Source organism: Elaeis guineensis, chromosome 1, assembly GCF_000442705.2.
Source record: "Elaeis guineensis isolate ETL-2024a chromosome 1, EG11, whole genome shotgun sequence".
NCBI lineage: Eukaryota > Viridiplantae > Streptophyta > Magnoliopsida > Arecales > Arecaceae > Elaeis > Elaeis guineensis.
The window spans coordinates 8,904,337-8,929,022 of record NC_025993.2 but is presented as its reverse complement, the minus strand read 5'-3'; the positions used below and the strand labels follow the sequence as shown (position 1 = coordinate 8,929,022).

The following is a 24,686-nucleotide window of genomic DNA, read 5'->3' as shown; positions in this document are numbered from 1 at the left end:
AAGTCTTTTGGCATATTTGAGATCTCATCGAAGATATACATCTTTTAAAAACTTCTCTTTATACTTATATTGGAGAAGCAAATATGGTCGCTAAACATGGGATAACAAGCTATCACAGGATGATGACCATAATTTAAACATATTAACTTGTACTTTAACTCTTCTATTTGGATGCAAATCGGCTGGTCATCATTCCAATTTTACATCCACCAAGGTGTGTAACTGTTGGGCTAAAAAAAAAATTGTTCGCGGCCGGTCGTGCTAGTGCATATGTACGACATTTGGTACACCATGCGTCCTTTCAGGCCACGTAAGCTAAGTCCTCCAGTCTTCTACAGTAACGCATCCATACACGAACACGCGGAGAATCCTCTCGCCCAGTGGTGCGGCGATGTTTTCAACAATAATCCTAACCGTAGCCGCTACGCTGTTTTCTTCCTCTTGGGCCCCCGCACGCTCTCTCCCCCTCTCGATCTTGACCCGAAAGAGGCCAAAGGGGCGAAGCTTCGCCAGACCGCCTCGTCCTCCGATCGCTGAGATCCGGCCGCGGCGATGATCGCTACCGCCAGATCCCTCGCTCTCGCCGCCGCCGTCCTCCTCGCCGCTGCAACCGCGGCGTCCGCCTCCGAGTCCGACCACAAGGTACGCATCTGCTGCCCTCCCCAGCTCCAAGGGTTCTGCTGGACCCCTTGACCGTAGATTGATGAATTGGAAGTGCTATTTTGAGAATATTGTTTGGATTTTCTTGGAGATCTCCTCTCGAGCTTGTCCTTTACTTGAGCTGCGTGGATCTCTGTGTTTGAGTTAGATCCGTGGTGTTCTGATTTATGAGTGGGAATTTTTTCTAGTTTCTGGAGTGTCTCGGTCCGTGGTTCCTGAGAGTTAACTTCCTGGAGTGGCTCGGTCCGTTGTCCCCGAGAGTTAATATCGGAATTTTATAGTTGGATCTCGAAAGAGCCTTTCTTTTCGATTCTCGATGTGGGAAGTCCGCTCCTTTTGCTCCTACTATTCGATAATGGACAAATAGATTCCATTTATTTGTTCTAATTTGGGATCATTTTTGTACTATGCTTTTTTTTTTTCCTCCTTTTTTCTTTGAAATATCCGTTCAAGTTCTTTTTTACGGTGATTGATTCTTCATATATGCCTCCTCAATATTTGATAATCAGTGAAAATGGAGTGATGGTAATTAGCAGAACTTGGATCTGCGTGGAGGTTGTGGAAAGAAGCAAACTGAAGAAATAAGGGTAGTGACTTTAGGAAGAATTTGAAGGAATCGATGTAGAAGAAAGATTCAGTGAGTGCTCAGGTCGATGGAATCTGACTTATTGATCGTGAAGGCAGTGGTGTGAGCGATGAAGGGCATCCTTGATTTGGACTGGGACCTTGTTGAAAACTGACTTCCTTCTTCTTGACATCAATGAGGTTGTTAGAGTAAGAAAATGGGAGGTTGGTGGTGACGTGGTGTTATCTTCGATTGCTTTTTATGAAGCCACACCACTTTTTCTCTTTATTTCACAAATAGGAAGTTAGAGATAAAATTAGGATACCAAAGGAGGAGGATCATCATATATAACACAAAAGTTCTCCTTCAATTGTTTCTAGTCGAGCTTCTCGATCTGTCATTATGCCTTGAGAAGTAGAAAGAATTACAATTTTCATTCCACCTAAAATCTTAGGAGTTCATTGATAGTTGGAATAAATTCGTAAACCGGGTCGGTTGATACACTTTAGAATGGTTCTATATATTCCTTTCCTAGTCTTTCTATGTCATAGGGTTGAAATCAAGACATATTTGTTATTTTCCTGATGTTTCCAAACATCTTCAGTAAAACCTTTTCGTAGAAATATTTTAACAATGTTTTCAGTGATATTAATAGATCTATTCAAACTATTTTTTTTTTTTTAATTCATGTTAGCATTTATTATTAGAAGTTATTATATTGGTAGTAGTGTCCTTACCCAACTATAATTTTTTTGTGCCTCCTAATTTTGATATAATCAACATGTTTCCTTTTTTCTTTGTTTTTTTTTTGAATTATTAAATTTTAAAAAGTATATGCATAATGTCAATTGGTTAGTTGATACGGTAACAGAGCTTAGGTTGTTGGAAATCATTTAGTTTGAATCTCTTCTAGGTTATTTATTTAGTTGATCATCCTTGGCAAGGATTCAAATCCATGGGACTAGTTCGTTCGACTTTTTCATGGAACAGAACACATAATGTCCCAACATTCTAGATGGTGGATGTCCTATCCCATCTCGATCCTTGTACCATTTCAATCTCATCCCAGCGCTTAGGATGTTGCCCTATCCCAACACTTGGGATGGGGCACTCCCTGCCATCGCACTGAAACTTAAATCTTTGATCCTCAATGATGTTTATCATGATTTTGTCTATCATCTTGACTCATTTCTTTGCTAATTTGGTTATCCCTCCCTCATGTGGTTTGGTCTGCCCCCTTTTTTTTGGGGGGCAGGGGGTGGCATGCATGAAGCCTAATATACATTCTTGGCCTATTCCCTATCAGCTTACGCATCTGAGATCAATTGGTTAATTAACAATGAGTTCCCCATTTTTTTCTCTTCATTTCCCTCCTTGTTTGAGGTTTGAAAGCCATCATTTTGCATGGAGAATAGGTTGCTAAGAAACACAAGTACTTCAAATTGCATGTCACATCATGTGGAATATGTAATGGATGGATGCTTGTGAGATATTTATTTTAAGTATTCTACTTTTAAGATTAAAGAAATCTCCAAATGCTTCCTATATGTAATTGGAATATCTTATGAATATCTTTTAGGATGAAGGGGCAGGCTTTTTCTTAATAATCAGTGTTGATCTATTCATGGTGAATGAATAATTTGAGAGTTTGTGTTGTTGATGTTGTTTATAGCATGGACTGTGCTCTATGGATTTGAATGATGAATAACTGATGTAACTTGAGGATGTTGATGTTATTGAATGGATATGAACTATGTTATCATGACAGTGCATTATGTTTCATGGTTCTTTTTTTCTTTTTTATGTATATGATCGCAACAAACATATTAATTTATTGCCATATTACGATAGTGTTATATCTTGTCTTTTTCAAGGTTTTCTGCTGTATTAGCTTCTCCTGACATGTTCTACCCTTCTTTACATCTGGGTGCATGCTGCATAGCTACTTAGGAGGAAAAGAGTAGTAGGATAGGAGGAGAAATAGCTGATGTAGGCAGAGGAAGTGAAAGAGGGGTTGAGGGAGAACATGAGGGTGGAGGGAAGCAGAATTGAGTAGGTGCAAAGGAGGTAGAGGAAGTGAAAGAGGGGTTGAGGGAGAACATGAGGGTAGAGGGAAGCAGAATTGAGTAGGGGCAAAGGAGGTACAGGAGGTGAGCAGGTCAAGGATACCGTATGATACCCAACTCATGTTTTGTTGGCCACCCTGTGTACTGTCTAGGTTGCATAGTTAGGTTGCCTAGGCCGATGTGGATGCTAGGGTGATTCTGATTAGCAAATCTGCCTAAGCCCTATATGGGATAGCCAAGGGACCATATATGCTTATGTGGCTGCATGTGGCATCATGGACTGCTTCTTAGAACCTTTAATTCTTATTTATTCTTGTTTCCTACGTGTCATCATGTGCTACAAGCAGTGCTGCTCAGTGGTTTATATAACTTATGTCAGTGAAGTGCTTGAATATATGTCAAAAGATCTTGAAAGAGGAGTGATCTAAGCTTGCATGGATGACAGTCGTGACAAAGGGTTGGAGAAATTTAGAACACCAAAAGTTGGGGAAAGGCTTAGCAGCAGTTGATAGGGTTATGTTCTAAGGCACGTAGGTTCCTTTTTTCTTCCATGGTATAAGGAAGAAATCTTGCATGAGGTAAAAAAATATCCAATTCGTTGGTAAGGTGGCTCCAGCTTGAAATGGAATTGATCTCTTTCAAAAGCAAATGGTTGGATGGACTTGGAGCCACAACAATTGAAAAAGAATAAAAAGAGAAAGATTCAGAGGTTTTCTTATCAAGAAAGTGTACTAGTCATCATTGAATCACTTGATTATTGACATATGTAGAATCTTTGGAAAATTTCCATTTTTTTTACATGTCTTACTAAATTCATGGGGCTTTTTTATTTCCATATTTGTATTAGCATCATAAAAGTAATGATATTTTTTGAAGGAGCTGGTGATTTCATTAAATTTTTAGATATTTTATTGCTAGTATTCTTATGACCTATCGGGCATCAATAATGGATTTTTGATTCTTCGCAGTTTCTTTCTTCATCATCAGCATGCAGTTGCTTTAGAGAAGGTTTCCATGAGGAAAATGTGATTTTCTGTTCATGTAACAGCTTTATATATATTAGTAGCTGGCTTCTGTTGTGAATATTTTTACTTTTTTAGTTGAAACAAGTGAACACAATCGAGCTACTCATATCTCAACATAGCAGCCTATTGTGCCCCATAAGTTTAGATGGGATCATGACTGTCAATTAGACATCACTTTTGCATATAGCAGTTGTATTGTTTAGTAAATCATTGATTTCCAGCAAGCCTTTCCTCTCCATGAATGACCTCAACTCATCCTTCTACAAAGAGCAGAACTATACATCTGAATGCCTCAGTGTCTCATCTCTCTCATCTATGTGAATTTGATTCCTTTGATGGTAACTATTACTTTTTTTTTTTCCAAAAAAACAGAAACTTTAATCATATAGACTTCTATCAAAGTTTCTCTTCACTTCATTTTTTAAATAAAAATGGGCGGCCAAATGCAGGATGTTCCCGCCATTTCTAGGGTTTGGGGAGGATCAGATTATCTAGCCTTCCCCCTGCATGCTACGAGGCTGTTTTGGTGTTTCATAATGGAGCAACCTTATAGTTGCGCCAACGCTAGATCTCTTACTTCAGTTTTTAAATACTAATGCTAAATTTTCAATGAATTATACTTAAGGCTGGTATTAGGCTCGAGCCAGAGGTCCATCTTGTCGGACTGACTTTGGGTGGGGTTTTGGTCTGGGCCCGACTAATTTTGGCTTGAGTTTGGGCTAAGAAGTAGAGCCGCTTTTTTGGGTTGGGTTTGGGTTTGGGTGTACCATCAGCCCGGCCAGAGCCTGAGCCCATTCAAGGTCTGCAAGTCAGCCCAATTAAGGTCCTCCCTAATCCTCCACCACATGTTGAATTGCTAAGGCTTGAGAGAGAGGAAGAGCCTTGGCAAGGTGGAGGCTGCAGGCGCAGTAGCAGAGGTTTGCGATGGTGAGGGTAGTCCTTGCAGGTCTCTTCTGGGACGACAACAGTTATCCAAAGTCTTGATGGAGGTGTGTGGGTGGTGCGGCTCTGGGCAGTGATGTGCTAAGCGAAGGAGGACCATTACCCCCAAGCCCGATCTTGAAGTGAATGAGGTGGACGGACTTGTGCTCTTCATCATCAGATCCGACGGCAGTAGCGTCGAGGGCGTCAAGGAGGATCTGGTTGGCAGTGAAGCTAGTGAACTAGAGCATAAGGGAGGATTGGGGGTTAGGGAAGGTGAGGGCCGGAGACCGTGGTCGTTGTCATAGTCGGAGACCCAGTAAGTCCGGCCAAAATCATCCATCGGAGAGATGGGAGAAATGGGATAGAGGGAAATGGGTTAAGGTCCCTTTAGTTTTTCTTTTTTATCTTTTAAGGGACAGAGATTAATGAAGGAGAATATGATTTAGCTGGTCCAATCAGATTTGGGCCTGGCTTGGGCTGGACTCGGGCCTATGATTTTCAAAAACTTTCGGCCCTAAGCCCGGCCGAAAGCCCAAAAAAAAAAAAAACCGGTCTCGGGCTGGACTTGGGCTTCGGATTTTCAAAAACTTTCGGGTCTAAGCCCGGCCTGAAGCCTGAAAAATTTTCGGACCAGGCTCAGGTAGGGATATGGCTTGGCCTAGCCCGGCCCAATTCCAGCCCTAACTATACTTTCACTACATGCCTATGTTGTACAAAATTATGGGCAAAATTTCCTTTCAGCAGCTTTTGTGGTGCAATCTATTTTGATTGGCATTTTTCTCCATTATTATGATAACATGGGGCTTCTACCATTACTTGAATACATTTTTTTTTCCATTTTTCTTCTTGATATTTTCTTTCATAGGATAGGCATCCTATGCTTTTTTCCCAGCATGGTTTAATTGAAAAATGGATTTGTATGCAGTATCAAGTTGATGATCCTGTAACTCTCTGGGTAAACAAGGTTGGGCCATATAATAATCCTCAAGAGACATATAATTATTACAGCCTTCCATTTTGCCAGCCATCAGGGAATCCTGCCCATAAGTGGGGAGGACTCGGCGAGGTTCTGGGTGGTAATGAACTCATTGACAGCCAGATTGAGATAAAGTTTCAACGTATGCTCTTCTATCTGTTACAAATTCTTTTTTTTACTTGAAATTAGAAGCATGTTAAAGAAATGGTGAACATAATTTAGTCTTATTTAATGTTAGTCTGCGAATTTCTTTTGTTTTGCCAGGAAATGTTGACAAGCACTTTATTTGTCGGCTTGAACTTGATGCTGCGAAGGTAAAGCAGTTCAAGGATGCAATACAGAGCTCGTATTGGTTTGAATTCTTCATGGGTACATCTCTAACTTTTACATGCATTTTCTTTCTTTGGTGTGTAACTAAAATGAGTCTTCCTTTCAATGCCTGATGGTTGTCTGTCATAGCCTTTTGGTTGTATGCTGACTCTTTCCCCTGTTTCTGTTCTGTCTGCACTACCAACATGATGGCTCAGATGATTTGCCTCTGTGGGGTAAATATCTCTCACATTTTTTTCCTCTAAAAACTAAAATTTCTTGATCTCATGTCTTATGCGATGGTGCACTTATATTCAGGCTATGTTGGGGAGATTGACAAAAAGAATGAAAATAAGCTCTATCTTTTTACTCACAGCAATATTCTTGTACAATACAATGGTGAGCGGGTATGAAATCTTTCAAATCTTTATGGATTTCTAGTATATTGTTTTATCATAACCTTGTACGCTTCTAACATTGTCTTCTTGTTGCAGATTATTCATGTCAATCTTACCCAAGAGTCTCCTAAACTTGTGGAAGTTGGGAAAACTTTGGACATGACATTCTCAGTCAAATGGATGCAGACTGATGTAACATTTGCACGCCGTTTTGATGTTTACTTGGACCATCCTTTCTTTGAGCACCAGGTACTGTTTCCTGTTGGGTTCTTGGCCTATTTTATGTGACCAACAGCCTTTTTAGTGTGCTGTATGCTAAGCTGTCTTGCTTGCACACCATGTATGACAAGTAACTCCATCCATTGGTTTTTCAGATGGTAATTAGTAACTTATTAGGTTTTGATCTGTTCTTTGATTTTCTTTAATGTCATATATTCAACTTGGCTTTAGATGCTTTGTGTTATCCAACTGTTGCATAGTCTCTACCAGTAAAAGGATTGCAGCTTACTAGATTTTGATGTTTGTTTTCAATTTTGCAGATTCACTGGTTTTCCATTTTCAATTCTTTTATGATGGTTATTTTCCTCACCGGCCTTGTATCAATGATTTTGATGCGAACTCTTAGAAAAGACTATGCAAAATATGCTCATGAAGATGATGATCTGGAGAGTCTGGTGACTATTTGATTGCTTTTAGTTCCCTTGGTGCTTCTTCTATATGTATATCTATTTGATGGCTTTATTGAGGTTTCCATTTTTTGTTAATTCATTTGCTTTCATCCTTTCCAGGAGAGAGATGTGAATGAAGAATCTGGATGGAAGCTTGTTCATGGTGATGTCTTCCGCCCCCCTCGCAATTTAGTTCTTCTTTCAGCTGTTGTTGGTACTGGTGCTCAGCTGGCATTGCTTGTTCTCTTGGTAATTTTGTTGGCCATCATTGGAATGCTGTACATAGGGTATGTTCTATTATTGCTGCTTGAAATATTTAGTCTTTTGCTCATTTAATTGTTATGTTGTAACTCATGAGGTTATAACATTCTCAATTATTTTTTATGATTCTACATCTTCTCATATAAAAAGAATCTTGTGTTATTTTAAACATACAAGCAATTGATGAATTTGTTTTTCTGTTATAGACAGAAATTTAAGTGTCTTGTTTCAAATAAGTGGCAACCTTTACATGACTTTGTGTTAGAAATTCGAATAGGGTGCATGTGTATATTTCAAAACTCTTTTTGATTGCAGTGGAAAAACAAACGGGTTAAACCCTTTAACCCCATATATATTAGATCTTATCTAATCCTATCCAAGCCTAGGAGAAAAGACATACATATGATCTGAAAATTAAAATAAGTATGGGATCAGATCTTAATACTTTGGCACGGGTAGAAATTCACCGCTATTGATGATCTTACGTTCAAGGTCCTCGAGCTGCACACGTGTCCGGCTTCTACGGATATCCATTGGGATCAATCTCGAACCGATCTTCTCGTAGTAGATTCTTCTTCTTCAAGTAGAATTTCAGCTTTAGAACCTCGATCAACTCCTTGATCTAGACCATGAAATCAACTCTTTGATCTGTAGCCTTCTTCTCCTTGTTCTTCGCTCTGGAAGAAGATCACCTCCACCTTTGGTGTGTAGAAGAGTGGGATGCCCAATCCTTGGGCGTGGGAAAGAGAAGAGGGAGGAGGGGAGGCGTGGAGAAAGGAGGGGAGAGTTTTGTTTCACAAAATTCAACTATCTTGAAACTCTAAAAGACCTTCTCTTTATATAGGCTCTACCTTGACTCAAAAGAAGAACCCAATTAACTTAAAAAGGTACATCCTTATTTCATAAGAATACTCTACCTTTTTAATCTGATTTTTTTCAATAAAATCAGACTTAATTGGCATATAATTAGCTCCTTTAGACAGGTATATGGGGTGCCCCATCTTACATAGGGCAGGTAGTTGGGGTGCCCCCTTAGGGTTTTCTGACATACGAGAGGGGGCGTGGCCCCTCTCTCTCTCTCCTCCATGCCAAGCCACAAGATGGGGCGGACCCCTCTTGCATTATCCTTGGGATTAGTGCCCTATGGTCCTGCCAAAAGGGGAGGTAGGCGCCACCCATTCTTTCCAACTATTCCTTACACCATTTAGAAATAATTAGGAGATAATGTAGAGATAATGAGGAGATAATTCATGCCAACTCATTGACATAATCCAATCTTCTTGGGCTTACAATTAAGAGCCCAATTAAACCCAAATGGATTTAGGTTAGGTTCAAGGCTATGGACTTGATCCAATTGAAGTTTCGAGGAGAATTAGATTTAACCATGTGCTAGCATGGTTCTATTAAATCCAATAGGATTTCAATAAATCCTAATTCAATTAGAACTTCATAAGTTCAATTGGCAAATTCGAGATTAAATTTCTTAATGTGTGACCTCATAGGTTCCATTCTATCTGGTAGTGAGATATATTGTGATCTCCATCATAATATCATCGAAACTCTTTTCGATGGATTGGAACATTTTCAATTCCACCCTTCGAGGGTTATCGATCATCAAAATGATGCTCGATGAGTTTCATAATCCACCAGTGATATCTAGCAGTATGTAGTGACAATCCAATAGAACGAAAGTATGAACTTCTAAGTGCAGTTATTGTATGATTCAGTCTTTTTATCGTGAGTCCCAACTTGACGGAGGTTATGAAAAACTCGTTAGATCCCATTGTCAGTCATATGCATGATTGGCTCAACTCGAGTTCATATGTGAATCTTGTGAAATTTTTTTTCTGGTATTCACACTTGCTTTGGTCAAAGAATTTTTGAACTCAGTCTCGCGAATCGCATAGGACTTTTTCTTTTCTACTAAGGTCGATAGATTCCATCTAGGTGCATCTTACTCCAAACAGCGAATCTGAACCTACTGAAGTCAATATACACATTAAGGATCCAAATGGCTAGGGACCAAGAAAATATGCAGTCAAACTCAATAGCATCACTGCGAATAGTCAATAACATCGTAGGTCAAAGGACCACTCACACCACTGCAGCATCGAGAATATCACTGACGAGTGAGTAGACATCCATGTGGTTTCTCATATTGGTCATGCTCAGTGCAAGTTGTTCTCTAACAACCACCCGCACCCTCACCCCAGTGTCCCTACACTGCAGACCCGAGACTCATCTACCCACAAGGGAGGTGGACTGCACTGATCTCGAATGGATTGATCACTGTCCTCCGTGACGATCTTTTGATTGGGAGTATTTAGAAATTAACCACTAATTAATGTAAGTTTTAAATTCTTAACACTTTAAGAATATACAAAAATTATCTTTGTTAATTTTTATGATAAATCATAGACACAAACATGATTGGAATGAAAAAATCTTTTATTGATAATAAAAAGTTACAAGTACAAGTTTAAGTCCTGGAATTACAAAATACGTCAGCCAACAATTGGTTTCTAGGGCACAAATCTAACAAACTCCGACTTGACCTAAAGTCAATTGATTATATACCAAGATCTATCTTTTCAAGGTGAGCTTCGATCTTCTGTTGGTTGAGAGGCTTGGTTAGTGGATCCATCATGTTCAGTGCAGAGTTGACTCTCTGCACCTCGACAAACTTTATCTCGAGGTATTCACGTATGATGTGAAACCGCCGCTCTATATGCTTGGACTTCTGGTGAGATCTGGGCTCCTTAGCGACGGCTATGGCGCCGTTGTTGCAGTGCAGTGCAATGGCATCTGATGGCATCACACCCAGCTCTGCAACGAACTTTTTGAACCAAAAGACTTTCTTAGCAGCTTCAGAGGCATACATAACATGGCATATCAGGTCGTGTACATAACATGGCATATCAGGTAAGGGCTTGTGACACTCACGGTAAGGGCTATATCAGGTCGTGTACATAACATGGCATACATGAGGCTCCCTATTGCCGAAGCATAAGGGATCTTACTCATGCGTTGGATCTCCTCAGGTGTGTCAGGACACATCTTCTTGGAGAGATGAATGCTATGTCTAAGAGGTAAAAGATCCTTCTTGAAGTTTTCCATGCTGAATCTCTTCAGCACCTCCTCTATGTACATTCGCTGTGAGAGTTCTATCATTTTCTTAGATCTATCCCAATAGATTTTTATATCAAGAATGTAGGAAGCTTCTCTTAGATCTTTTATGGCGAATTTTTTCGACAACCATACTTTGATCGATGTCAGTATGAAAATATCATTTTCAATCAAGAGGATGTCATCCACGTATAATATGAAGAATGTGACAGCACTCCTGACTTTTTTGTACACACGGCTTTTCGTTTTTGATGAAATCGAACATTTTGATCACATCATTAAAGCGAGTGTTTCAACTTCGAGATGCTTGTTTGAGTCTATATATGGATCTTTGCAGTTTGCAGACCTCGTGATCACTATCACTGGATGTGAAACTCAAAGGTTGCTCCATATAGATATCTTCCTCAAGATATCTATTTAAAAAGGCAGTTTTCACATTCATTTGTTAAATTTCATAATCATGAAAGGCTGCTATCGCAAGCAGAGTACGGATGGATTTCAGTATAGCCACGGGCGAAAAGATTTCATGATAGTCAATGCCTTCGCGTTGACTATAACTTTTCGCAACTAGTTTTGCTTTATAGATCTCTATCTTACCATCCGATCCAATTTTTCTTTTGTAAATCTATTTACATCCAATAGGTACAATACCTTCAGGTGGATCTACTAAGGACCAAATCTGGTTGGAATGCATAGAGTCAATTTTTGACTTCATCATTTTCATCCATTTCTCGGAGTTTATATCTAACATTGCCTCATCGTAGGTCTTGAGATCATTCCTAATGTCTCTATCTCCCACAAAGAATGCTTCCTCTAAATCCTCTATAAGAATACCTAAGTACTTTTCAGGAGGATGGGAGATCCTACTTGATCTACGAGTTGGAGGTGTCACATCTACTGGCTCATTATTGGGTTCAGATTCTTGGACTCGATGCTCTTCAGAGATTTTCTTCGAGCTCAATCTTTCTCTCACTGTTTCCATCTTGGATAAACTTTTTTTCTAAGAAGACGGCATGACGGCTCACAATCACATTGTGATCCTCAGAAAGATAGAAATAGTATCCCATTATTTTCTTATGATACCTTATAAAGCGAGCCCTAAGGATTTAGCCTCTAATTTGTTCGCCTGTTGTCGTTTGACATGGATCGGATATCTTCAAATCTTGAGATAACCAAGAGTTGGCTTCTTACCATGCCATAACTCATATGGTATGGTAGGAACAAATTTAGAGGGAATCCGATTCAAAAGATAAATCGCAGAAAGCAATGCATGTCCTCAGAGAAAGACAGGAAGGTCTGTGAAGCTCATTATGGACTGGATCATATCTAATACGGTCCAATTCCTCTTTTCGGATACTCCGTTGAGATGAGGTGTCCTTGAAGGTGTCCACTATGAGATTGCCATTATCTTTGAGATAGATCCAAAATTTTTCACTGAGGTATTCTCCTCCTCGATCTGATCGAAGAATTTTTATGGGTTTTCCGATCTGTTTTCTACTTCATGTTTGAACTCTATGAACTTTTCAAAGACTTCAGACTTTCGGTGCATTAAATACACAAACTCATACGGTGAATAATCATCGGTAAAAGTTATGAAGTAGACATAGCCATCCTTGGCTTGTACATCGAATGGACCACACACATCAGTGTGTACCAGGATTAATATCTTAGTGGTCCTTTCTCCTTGTCCCACAAAGGGCAATTTGGCCATTTTTCTTGAAGACATGATTCACAAATTAGATAAGACTTGAAAGTCAATGGTCCGAGAAGATCATCTTTCTCCAGTTTGTTGAGTCAGTCCTCTCCAATATGGCCTAGCCTAAGGTGCCACAAATATTTTTGGCTAATCCAATCTCTAAGTCTCTTAGATCTTATGGTATTCACAATTTGCTCGTTAATATTTACACTTGCATCCATATGCAAATGATAAAGACCGTCAATGAAGAAAGCACGTGCAATAATTTTATTTCTGAAATAAATTGAACACATATCTTTATTGAAATAAAAATTATAATTATGCTATGCTAGCATAGAAATGAAAATCAAATTCCTATTGGCTACAGGTACATAATAGTAGTCTTTAAGAATTAACTAAGTCCTAATGATAAACGCAGAGGATATGTCTCGACGGCCACAGCAGCAACTCTTGCTTTATTGTCGATCCGGAGAGTGATATCGTCTTCCCTCAGCCTGCTCACTTCTTCAAGATTCTGCATAAAAATGCACAAATGAGCACTTGATCTAGAATCTAGAACCCAACTAGAAGAAGATGAAATCGTTAGATTAGTTTCAATAATGAGTATATCAGACGTACCTTCAGAAGGCCCATCTTTCTTCCTGCTTTTGACAGTCGCCAGCTAGGCCGGACAGTTCCTCCTCCAGTGGCCTTCGACGTTGCAATGGAAACACTTCCCTTATCATCGGTCTTCTTCGGAACCTGCTTCTTAGGCTTGACCTCGTTCTTTTACTTTTTCGCAGGTTTTTGCTTCTTCTCGAAAGAAGACTTTCTTTTAGAAGAAGTCCATTCCACAGCCAGAACTATACCCCTTTAACTCTTCAAGGTGCTCTCTGCTGTTACCAGCATATTTAATAACTCGGGCAAAGTGCTATCGATTTTATTCATATGGTAGTTCATGATGAACTACCCATACAGATCAGGAAGAGACTGGAGAATCAGATCCATCTGCAATTTTTTGTCCATGTTCATACCGAGCTTCTGAAGCTCCTCGATGTCCTTGATCATAGTCAAATAATGATCATTGACGGACTGTCCATCACGCATCTTCACTCTGAAAAGTCTCCGAGAGACCTCAAAGCGAGCTGTGCGACTTTGCTCATCATACAACTCTTGCAGGTGAGTCAGCATCTCTCTGGCAGTCCTTATGTCTTTATGCTGGTGCTGAAGATCATTGGACATGGATGCTAAAATATAACATTGTCTTGTTATCTTCGTCCATCCACTTCTCAAGTGCAGCTCGTTGATCAGGGGATGGACGAGCAGGTAACATAGGCGCATCCTGATCAAAGATATGGATGAGTTTTTCGGAGCTGAGAACTGTTCTCAGATTTTGGAGTGTCTTTATAGTTAGTACCGGTCAACCTATTCGTATCGAGGATATGGGCTAAAGGGTTGGAACTCGACATAGTTATCTACAGAGAGAACAGTTTTTAGTTAGATGTTTGTACTTATAAAATTGTTTGTTTTAGAAATTTTAAAAACAAACAAAAGCTCTCACTATTTTCTCGAATCTTTCACACTCGGGTGGAGAAATGAAAATTTATACGCAATTGATTTCAAATGGGTACTGCGGTTCCATTAATCTATACACACCTCACCTAACAGTTATTGGTAAGTACAGACCAACGAATGGACAACACTTTGTCCATTGCTTCACTAAACAAGATGCAGTGGGCTTGATCTTTAAGTCCTGTGGCCTCACTTAACAGTTATTGGCACATTTCTTAGTTAAGTCGGATCCTGATTCACCAGCGGGCGCAAAGCCGTCATTGGGACCCTCACGTAACAGTTATTGGGCTCAACCCCTTCTCTATCCTGAGATATCAAATGTCAATAGAGTGGTTGTACCTTTTCGATGCAACCAAACCACTGTAATCAGCTGAGAACGATCAACGCCAGGAAGGCACCTGCATCTCTGCAACGATGGAAGACTTCTAGACTTAATATTTAATGAGGAGATTTAGGTTTAGGTCTCTTCTAAATCAGCAGATTTGACATCCGACTGATTAAATTCAGGTCAGCACATCAACATGTCTAACCAGCCTAATCGGCATGGGTGAACTCGAGTCAACAAGTAACTTAGCATGAAATCAAATTTCTCAAAATGGCCAGGTAAGTTAAAATGAGTAGGGATCCTTCTGTGCTTTTCTTAGACACCAATCAAAATTGGTCAGATCAAACAACGGAACCAATTAAATAACCATCATCTAAATACTTGCTTTGGACATCAAATTGGTCAATTAGAATCGATCAGATTAACCTATTGAAATGGGTCCGAACCACTGAGCCAAATTCGGTCTTGAGTCAATCAATTCACATCAAAATGTGAATCGATGCGACCAACTACAGCTAAACTCGACTTTGAGCTCTTTTGATCTAATCCTAATCAGCCATCGATTAGGTTTAATCAACTGTTCAAAATCGACAACGGATTCCATCATGATCTAATCAATTTGACCCTAATCGTAGTTTGATCATTAGACTTAATTTGTTCAACCCATACCCACATACAACAATATAATTTCAGATCCAAAAATAATTTTTTAGATTATGTTTCATTGCATGCATTAGTGACTTATAATCTTGAAATTATTTCAGATCTAAACCTAATGTCATATATCAAATATACGTAGTTTCAGATCTAAATTAAACATGCATTACATATACATCAAATTTCAGATCTAAAACTAAAATTATACATATCAAATATATGTAAAACTAGATCTAAAATAATGATTAAAATATTTTGAAAATATCTTTTCGAAAATCGGTTCGCATTAAACTGGGACAATCTTTTTAGTATAAGGGATGAACCCTATACCAGGACCACCTTATACTAGTTTGATATGAACTTTTAATCATTCTAATTTCAGATCTAAAACAAAAATTAGACATATTATATATGCAAATTTTCAGATCTAAAAGATTGATTTAATTGCTTTGAAAATAGTTTTCAAAATCGATCAATCTTGTGCTAAGACAACCTTTACAATATAGGAGGTAATTTCTATATCAGGACAACCTTATATCAGCACAAAATCAATTTTAAATCACCAAAACTTTCAGATCTAAGATAAAAATCAGATCATATGTGTCTTTAAAAACCAGTGGCTCTGATACCACTGTTAAAAATTCGAGTAGGGTGCATGTTTATATTTCAAAACTCTTTTTGATTGCAGCGGAAAAACAAACGGGTTAAACCCTTTAACCCTATATACATACTAGATCTTATCTAATCCTACCGAAGTCCAGGAGAAAAGACATCCATGTGATCTAGAAATTAAAATAAGTATGAGATCAGATCTCAATACCTTAGTGCGGATAGAAATTCACCGCTACCGATGATCTTACGTTCAAGGTCCTCGAGTTGCACACGTGTTCGGCCTCTACGGATATCTATCGGGATCAATCTCAAACTGATCTTCTCATAGTAGATTCTTCTTTTCCAAATAGAATCTCAGCCTTAGAATCTCGATCAACTCTTTGATCTAGACTGTGGAATCAATCCTTGATCTGCAGCCTTCTTCTCCTTGTTCTTCACTCTGAAAGATCACCTCCACCTTTGGTGTGTAGAAGAGTGGGACGCCCAACCCTTGGGCGTGGGAAAGAGAAGAGGGAGGAGGAGAGGCATGGAGAAGGGAGAGGGAGAGTTTTGTTTCACAAAATTCAACTAACTTGAAATCCTAAGAGACCTCTTTATGTAGGCTCTACCTTGACTCAAAAGAGGAATCTAATTAACTTAAAAAGGTACATCCTTATCTCATAAGAATACTCTACCTTTTTAATCTGATTTTTTTCAATAAAATCAGACTTAATTGGCATGTAATCAGTCCCTTTAGGCAGGTATATGGGGCGCCCCATCTCACATAGGGCAGGTAGTTGGGGCGCCAACCTTTGGCGCCCCTTTAGGGTTTTCTGACATACGCCCCCTCTCTCTCTCTCCTCCATGCCAAGTCACAAGATGGGATGGACCCCTCTTGCATTATCCTTGGGATTGGTGCCCCATGGTCTTGCCAAAAGGAGAGGTAGGTGCCACCCATTCTTTCCAACTATTCCTCACACCACTTAGAGATAATTAAAAGATAATGTAGAGATAATGAGGAGATAGTTCATGCCAGCTCATTGACATAATCCAATCCTCTTGGGCTCACAATTAAGAGCCCAATTAAACCCAAATGGATTTAGGTTAGGTTCAAGATTATGGATTTGATCCAATCGAAGTCTCCAGAAGAATTAAGTTTAACCATGTGCTAGCATGGTTCTATTAAACCCAATAAGATTTCAATAAACCCTAACCCAATTAGAACTTCATAAGTTCAATTAGCAAATTTGAGATTAAATCCCTTAATGTGTGACCTCATAGGTTCCATTCTATTTGGTAGTGAGATATATTGTGATCTCCATCACAATATCATTGAAACTCTTTTCGATGGATTGGAACATTTTCAATTCTATCCTTCGAGGATCATCGATCATTAAGATGACGCCCGATGAGTCCACAATCCATTAGTGACATCTAGCAGTATGTAGTGACAATCCAGTAGAACGAAAGTATGAACCCCTAGGTGCAGTTATCGTATGATTCAGTTCTTTTATCGCGAGTCCCGACTTGACGGAGATCATGAAGAACTCGTCCGATCCCATTGTCAGTCATATGCATGGTTGGCTTAACTCGAGTTCATATGTGAATCCTGTGAAAATTCTTTTTCAGTATTCACACTTGCTTTGGCTAAAGACTTTTTGAACTCAGTCTCGCGAATCGCATAGGACTTCTCGTTTTCTACCAAGGTCAATAAATTCTATCTAGGTGCATCCTACTCCAAACAGCGAATTTGAACCTATTGAAGCCAACATACACAGCAAGGACCCGAATGGCTAAGGACCAAGGGAACGTGCAGTCAAACTCAGTAGCTTCGCTGCGAATAGCCAATGACACCGCAGGTCAAAGGACCACTCACATCATTGCAGCATCGAGAAGACCACTGACGAGCGAGTAGACATCCATATAGTTTTTTGTGTTGGTCACGCTCAGTGCCAGTTGTTTTCTAGCAACCACCCGCACCTTCACCCCAATGTCCGTATACTGCAGACTCGAGACTCATTTGTCCACAAGGGAGGTGGACTGTGCATTGATCTCGAATGGATTGATCACTATCCTCCGTAACGATTCTTTGATCGGGAGAATTTAGAAATTAACTATTAATTAATGTATGTCTCAAATTCTTAACACTTTAAGAATATACAAAAATTATCTTTGTTAATTTTTAGGACAAATCATGGACACATAAATATGATTGGAATGAAAAAGTCCTTTATTGATAATAAAAAGTTACAAATACAAGTTTAAGTCCTAAAATTACAAAATGCATCGGCCAACAATTGGTTTCTAGGGCACAAATCTAACACTTTGAAGAATGCAATTATGGTTTTAGTATTTTTACTTTTTGTTGATCTTTTTGTAACATGCTGCTAGTTTGCTTCGTTATTGTTGTTGTTAGTGTTTTAAGATGGCTGTGTATCTGGCTGCATATGCAGATGTGTTCCCCTGATTGCACTTCATTGCTTATACGTAGCTAGGTCATCATATAGGTTGAAAGGTGGTCCGGTTACTGGCATGTAGGCTTAGCATTTTGTGTCACATGTATGGTTGGCTCTTATTTCTGCTTGTGCAGATGGAGATGGTCCAAGCTGATTGTAAGATTTGATGTGGGTTTCAGGCATGCCAGATATGACTACTATTAATAATGCTGTTATTTTTATGAAGTTATAACTATTGCTATTACGTGTTTAGTGCTTAGTACTAGGCACTACTTGTTAGATGTTATTTTTATTTAATGCTATTGTTTGTCCAAAAAATTATTCCCATAATTCATTGTATTTGATGTAGTTTCTTTATTTTTAAGTAATTAAAAAATGTGCACGTGAGGCCTACTTACTGCATATGCAATATGCACTATCCAGTCCCTTGACCTGTTGCATACTGCAGTTGTGTTTTAGAACACATTATTGATATTTTTTCTGAAAGAAGGTGACTCCGTCTTGAATTTTTCTGGAGATGAGACATATATATATATATATATAGCTGATAAGGGATACATATATCAAGCTAAGGATTATGCTAATCTAGTTCATGTGAAAAAAATGATACTATTTATGGCAGGTGATTATGAGGATGGCTCACAAAAGGTGCTTTTGAGAAACATGGATTGTGCAACCAGAATGTAATGGATGCGGTTGTGAGATTTTCTTTTCTTTTGCCTTCACAATATACGAAAAGACACCATTCAAGGGTTCACAATATACGAAAAGACACCATTCAAGGGTTTAGGTATTGTAAGTGTCGATGTCTATTTGTGTGTGTTGCTTGAAAAAGAACAAAGTATTTAGCTTTTGGATTGATGGATTCTGTGTAGATTTTCTAGGTGAAGGTTGACTCCCGGAATGATTCTTTTTCCTTTTGTTTGAGGCATATGAACTTTTTTCGCTTCTAGGAAAGAACCTACTAGCTATAGAAATGATGGAAGTAGACAGACTCGCTTGTGCTGGTCAAATTAATAATCAGAGGTTCGATTCTGGAAGTAGGAGATAGGATGGTAAAATTTGTTTGTTCTTCAAGTATATCTCCTTTTGGACAGCAATATGCAATTAGAAGCAGTTCCTTTAGGAGTTGGGAGGACAGTATTCGATTCTTGACCATCATTGCCTTTTTCTGAAGTGTGAGTTGCGAGTTGCTGTTAAAAAAAGATTCCATTCAGAGACAGATGGCCAGGTCAAGTTTATCTTTCCTGAGTCAAAGAAACTTCATTTCAAGATGAGTGTGGAATCTCCTTCAGTTCTTTATTTAATTATGCTTAGTAACATATTTAAACATGACATCATGGTATGTTAATATCCTGCTGTTAGTTGAAAAAAAAAAATGCAGTCGACAAAGGGCATACTATTGTTGCTTGTAACAAACGAAGTCATTTGTATTTGATGGAGAAACAAAGGTGATTACTGTCTCGCATGATTGTGGAATGGAATGGTAAGGATGTTTCTGTAAATAAATCACCTCAATGAGTCAAGATTCCAATGGAACAGAGGAGGTCGTGTTTTCTCAACTATAGTCAATACTTACGAACTAGTATGAGAGGATTTCAACAGGGCAAATGATTAGCTGAGTTTTTTACCATTTTTTAATTCTTGATGGGCAGCTAATAAAGTTCATTATTTCCAAATAAATGTGCCATAAGTTTGTTAGATTGGTCTGGAAACCCAAACTTAAAGAGTCCCCAAAATTGAATTTTTAGTTAATGATATGGACTTGCTGTAGATATTTTGTATTAGGTATAGATTCAAAAGATGAAATCTACGCAGACTTGCCTTAGAAAGATTGTCTTTCTCCTTGTTGGAAAGATGGTTCCCTCTAAATTATGAAATTTAAGCTTGTGTGATCAGGGAGTATTTGTATGTCAACCAAATGGACCACTTTTCAGAATAGTGGTTTTATCAGCTCCAAAATGTCTCCATGTATCAGACATATTATACATCAGCATTCAATCAAAGTACTACTTGTGTTTTCACATGTAAGCATGTTTGTGTCCCATTACATGCTTTGCGTCAATCAAAATATTATACATGCTATTCAAGGTTCTGTGATGGTTTGCTATAGTGAGGAACCAACCAGGATGTGACCATTTGTTGGTGACTTTTAACTGATTGATAGACATGTGGATAGACATGTGGAGATGAGATTTTTGAAATGAAAGAAAAAAAAATGAAGTCAGTCGCATTCTCTTTCTTCAGAGGTTATGATATGCTTTTAGAATATGAAAAAAGAAAAAAAATCATGTGTCCTCAATTAGTTAATGAAACCCCATGATCTTTTTACTCTGGTACTGGAAGCTAAATTTTGTGGCAGCCTAAGAACAAGAAACAGCAGACTAGTTCCATGTGATGGTGTTAGTTATGAAGCACAACTCTAAAAGAATGCTTCACAATGAAATGACAGTGATTCCACAGCAAGCTGTACCAAACATCAAGGGTGTAAACAGGGAGGTCGACTTTCAACATTTTGGAGCTGATAAAACCACTATTCTGAAAAGTGTGGTTCATTTGGTTGCGTATACAAATACTCCCTGAATACACAAGCTTAAATTTCATAATTGAGAAAGGAGATCTCTATCCTCTGATTTGCCTTTAAGGTTTTATTGCAGGTCTCCAGTTTGTCTAGAGATGTGTTGCCCAAAACTTAGTACACTTTAGATGGTCCAGTTCCCGTTTGTTGCTGGTCCTTGAAACTTTCTCAAACTTTTATTGATAATACCATCCTTGAGCCCAACTCCATATGGATGAGACAATGCCTTTTGTTTAAAATCAAGAATGTATGACAGATCCCTTAGCTCAATCATCTCATACATCTAACATCCTGCAAGAAGATCTTTATTAATTTCCTTTTACCTTTACATTTTGTACTATTCTTTAGTTTTGCTATGCTCTTCGATTAGCAGCATTGTAAGTGTTTCAGTATTGAAAATATTTTTATTTGGTTCATTATTGTTGCTTCACAAGTTACCAATCATTTGTATATGTGACCCAGGCGTGGAGCTATTGTCACGACGTTCATAGTTTGCTATGCTCTTACTTCATTCATTTCAGGCTATGTGAGTGGAGGACTCTACTCCCGGAGTGGAGGTATAGATCTCAGCAAACTTCTTGTTTCTAGTTCTGAGTGCAACACACAGCAGTTGATGTTTGTCATGTTCTTTTACCTGTCTTATACAATGATGTGCAGATGATGAGATGAAATTTAGGTGCTGACTCTTCTTAATTATTATTGTTTGTCACTTAAATGCATATTTTGATGTTTTGACAGGTAAAAACTGGATAAAGTCAATGATTCTCACAGCATCATTGTTCCCTTTTATGTGCTTTGGAATTGGCATCATACTCAACACAATTGCTATCTTCTACCGGTCACTAGCGGCTATCCCCTTTGGAACAATGGTGGTTGTGTTCATAATTTGGGCCTTTATCTCCTTTCCTCTGGCACTTTTAGGTACTGTTGTTGGTAGAAACTGGAGTGGTTCTCCAAACAATCCATGCCGTGTGAAGACCATTCCTCGCCCCATCCCTGAAAAGAAATGGTATCTCACACCCACTGTTGTCTCACTCATGGGTGGTCTGCTTCCTTTCGGTAGCATATTCATTGAGATGTACTTTGTCTTCACTTCCTTCTGGAATTACAAGGTAAACCATAGAAAATTGAAGTTGTTTTAGTTGTACTTGTACCCTTGTCCTAAGGTTTCTGTTCTATTCTTTTTTTTTATTCAACGTATGAGTTACTTAAATGAAGTTTATCTAGATTTGCTGATAATAAACTTCTAAAATTGTTCTTTTTTTTTTTTCCACTTGCTTTCCTGGCATGACAGCTTTTTTAATATATTACTCTTTCTACCAAATGATGATATTAGATTACATTACTTGACCTGCATCTGTCAATTGGTTGGTGGGTGCCTGATTAAGCCTCCTTTTTGCTGATCCTCCTTGGCAGGTGTACTATGTCTATGGTTTCATGTTACTGGTTTTCCTGATCCTTATTATTGTCACCGTATGTGTCACAATAGTGGGCACATATTTCTTGCTGAATGCTGAGAACTATCATTGGCAGTGGACTTCGTTCTTCTCAGCTGCTTCCACAGCTGTTTACGTATATCTCTACTCTGTGTATTACTATCATGTTAAGACCAAGATGTCAGGCTTTTTCCAGACCAGCTTCTATTTTGGCTACACCCTGATGTTCTGTTTGGGCTTAGGAATACTATGTGGTGAGATTTATAACTCCAATATTTGGTGGGAGATTTGACCTTTCCAATTACATTTCCTAGTGCTGCTTTATTAACAGGCAATTCTGGGAACATTTCAGGTGCCGTGGGGTATCTTGGCTCCAACATGTTTGTCAGAAGGATCTACAGAAACATCAAATGTGATTAGCAAAACCCTGGATCTGGAGACTTAGGATTGCATGCTGGAAGTCATCGTGGATGAAGCAGCCTCTTTGGCAAAACGTGGATTGCTGATAGAAATTGATGATGCGTTGAAAATTTCATGGAAGGGTCCTACGTTTGTTTTCTTTGAATTTTTCCTCTTGTTATCCATCTAATTTCTGGACATGTCACGCTCTTCAATTTTTATTCTACTGGCTGTTGGTGACAGCCATCATATACTTATTTTAGTACAGGTGTAGCGTTATAATCTTGTAGAAATTACACTCAAGCGTGATAGTCTATACTTTTGTTTTGGGGGATTTGGTTTCAAGCTGGGCCATGTCACCCTCAAAAAATAAATATACATGCACTTATAATGCAGCTATCCTTTGTGTCTGTCAACCTCATCCAAGGGTGTTTTCGGTTGCGGAAGCAGAGCGAAAAGGCGGAGTGTGGGTGCAAGGGTGGGTTAATTTTTTTTTTTAATAATTATTTTTTAATTTCAAAAATATCTCCTCTCCCAACTTATTTTTAAAACTACCATCCGTCTCGAAATTGTTGGTTCAATCGATGATTTGACAGCCACCTCGGCAGTGACATGGTCGGGGTGAAATCACCGGATCAATAGATGATTTTTTTTTTTTTTTTTTTTTTTTTTTTTTTGAGAGGGGGCTGGGGTGTGGCTGGGGTTGGGGTGTACGATTGGAGATGGCACGGACGGCGCGGGGGATTGTGGGGTGTGTGCGGTTGGAGATGGCACGGGCGGTGCGGGGGGCCAGGGGGTGTACGGTCGTGGGAGGGCAGAGGGGGTTGGGGTGCGCAGCCGGGAGAGAGCGGAGGACAGAGGTTAAAATAAAAAATATTAATTTTAAAATAAAATTTTAAAATATTTAAAAAATTTTAATTTTAAAAAATAATTATGATCTTTTTAATAATAATAAAATAATATTAATTTTAAAATAAATTTTTAAATAATAAGAAAATATTATTATTTTCTTAAAAATAAATGAATAAAAATTAATTATTTTGTTAATTAAATATTATTATTTGATTAAATATTTTTTGTAATGAAATATTTAAGTAATAATGAATTTAAATAAAAACAATAGGTATTAAACAATATAATAATAATTATTAAATGATAATAATATTTTATTTATTTAGTTATTTATTTAGTTATTTATTTATATTTTTAAAATATTTGTAGTGACTCGATCTTTCAAAGGGTGATTTTTAGAAAAAAATATTTTTTTATATTTTATTTATTTATTTATATTTTTATTAATAAATAATTTTTTAAAAAAATAATTTTAAAAAATAATCTTTAAAAAACAATTTTAAAAAATATATTTTATTTATTTATATTTATATTTTATTTTTTGGTTTCTTTTTTCTCCCCCTGCGGCTCCGCGTCGAGTACGTACCGTCATCCCTTTGGCGCAGAACAGAAAGTTGATTCGAAACCATTACTGCCACTGTGCCTTAACATCATCAAATTATTATTAATTAAATAATAATAATTTATTATTAATCAAATTGTTGGTTTGATACTGTTTTCATTTTCAAGTTCTTTCACGATAATTTTGAGTTTTTTTTTCGCCCTCATTCTCATTAAGTATTACTCAACTCATTGTGCCTTAGTGATGTCAAAATGACAGACCACATATAGAGTCCTTATATTCTCTCTTGCCATGTGTTTTTAGATAGTTTTTTTTTTCTAATTTAATTTTTAGACTAAACTAATCTTCTTAATTTTATTTAATTCTCATTAAAATTTATTTAGGTGGCAATTTTAGTAATCCCCGCCACCCCCATCTCCTCTACCCGTGCCACCCCTCGCTGGCTGAGCTATGCTTAATGAGAACGAGGGCGAAAAAAAAACCCAAGATTGCCATGAAGGAGTTTGAAAATGGAAGCAGTATCAAACCAACAATTTAATTAATAATAAATTATTATTATTTGATTAATAATAATTTGACATCGTCAAGGTACAACGGCAACTATG

The 24,686-nt window shown here is 38.1% G+C and overlaps 1 protein-coding gene across 1 annotated transcript; it reads left to right on the top strand.

Annotated features, from left to right (window-relative positions):
• The first annotated feature begins 436 nt into the window (after positions 1 to 436).
• Positions 437 to 23,066, top strand: LOC105036806 (transmembrane 9 superfamily member 1). The gene is made up of 12 exons (XM_010912543.4): positions 437 to 642; positions 6,166 to 6,358; positions 6,481 to 6,585; positions 6,744 to 6,761; positions 6,844 to 6,932; positions 7,020 to 7,172; positions 7,463 to 7,597; positions 7,712 to 7,878; positions 21,295 to 21,389; positions 21,571 to 21,944; positions 22,249 to 22,522; positions 22,621 to 23,066. Exons 1-12 carry the CDS (start codon positions 553 to 555, stop codon positions 22,686 to 22,688), a joined length of 1,761 nt encoding a protein of 586 aa, XP_010910845.1. The 5' UTR covers positions 437 to 552; the 3' UTR covers positions 22,689 to 23,066.
• Positions 23,067 to 24,686: the final 1,620 nt, after the last annotated feature.

Excerpts from the sequence above, each read along its gene's own strand:
- LOC105036806 (XM_010912543.4), top strand. The coding sequence starts at position 553 with ATGATCGCTACCGCCAGATCCCTCGCTCTCGCCGCCGCCGTCCTCCTC. Across the intron at positions 7,173-7,462 it reads ATCCTTTCTTTGAGCACCAG|ATTCACTGGTTTTCCATTTT; the intron begins GTACTGTTTCCT and ends TCAATTTTGCAG. Across the intron at positions 21,945-22,248 it reads CTTCCTTCTGGAATTACAAG|GTGTACTATGTCTATGGTTT; the intron begins GTAAACCATAGA and ends CCTCCTTGGCAG.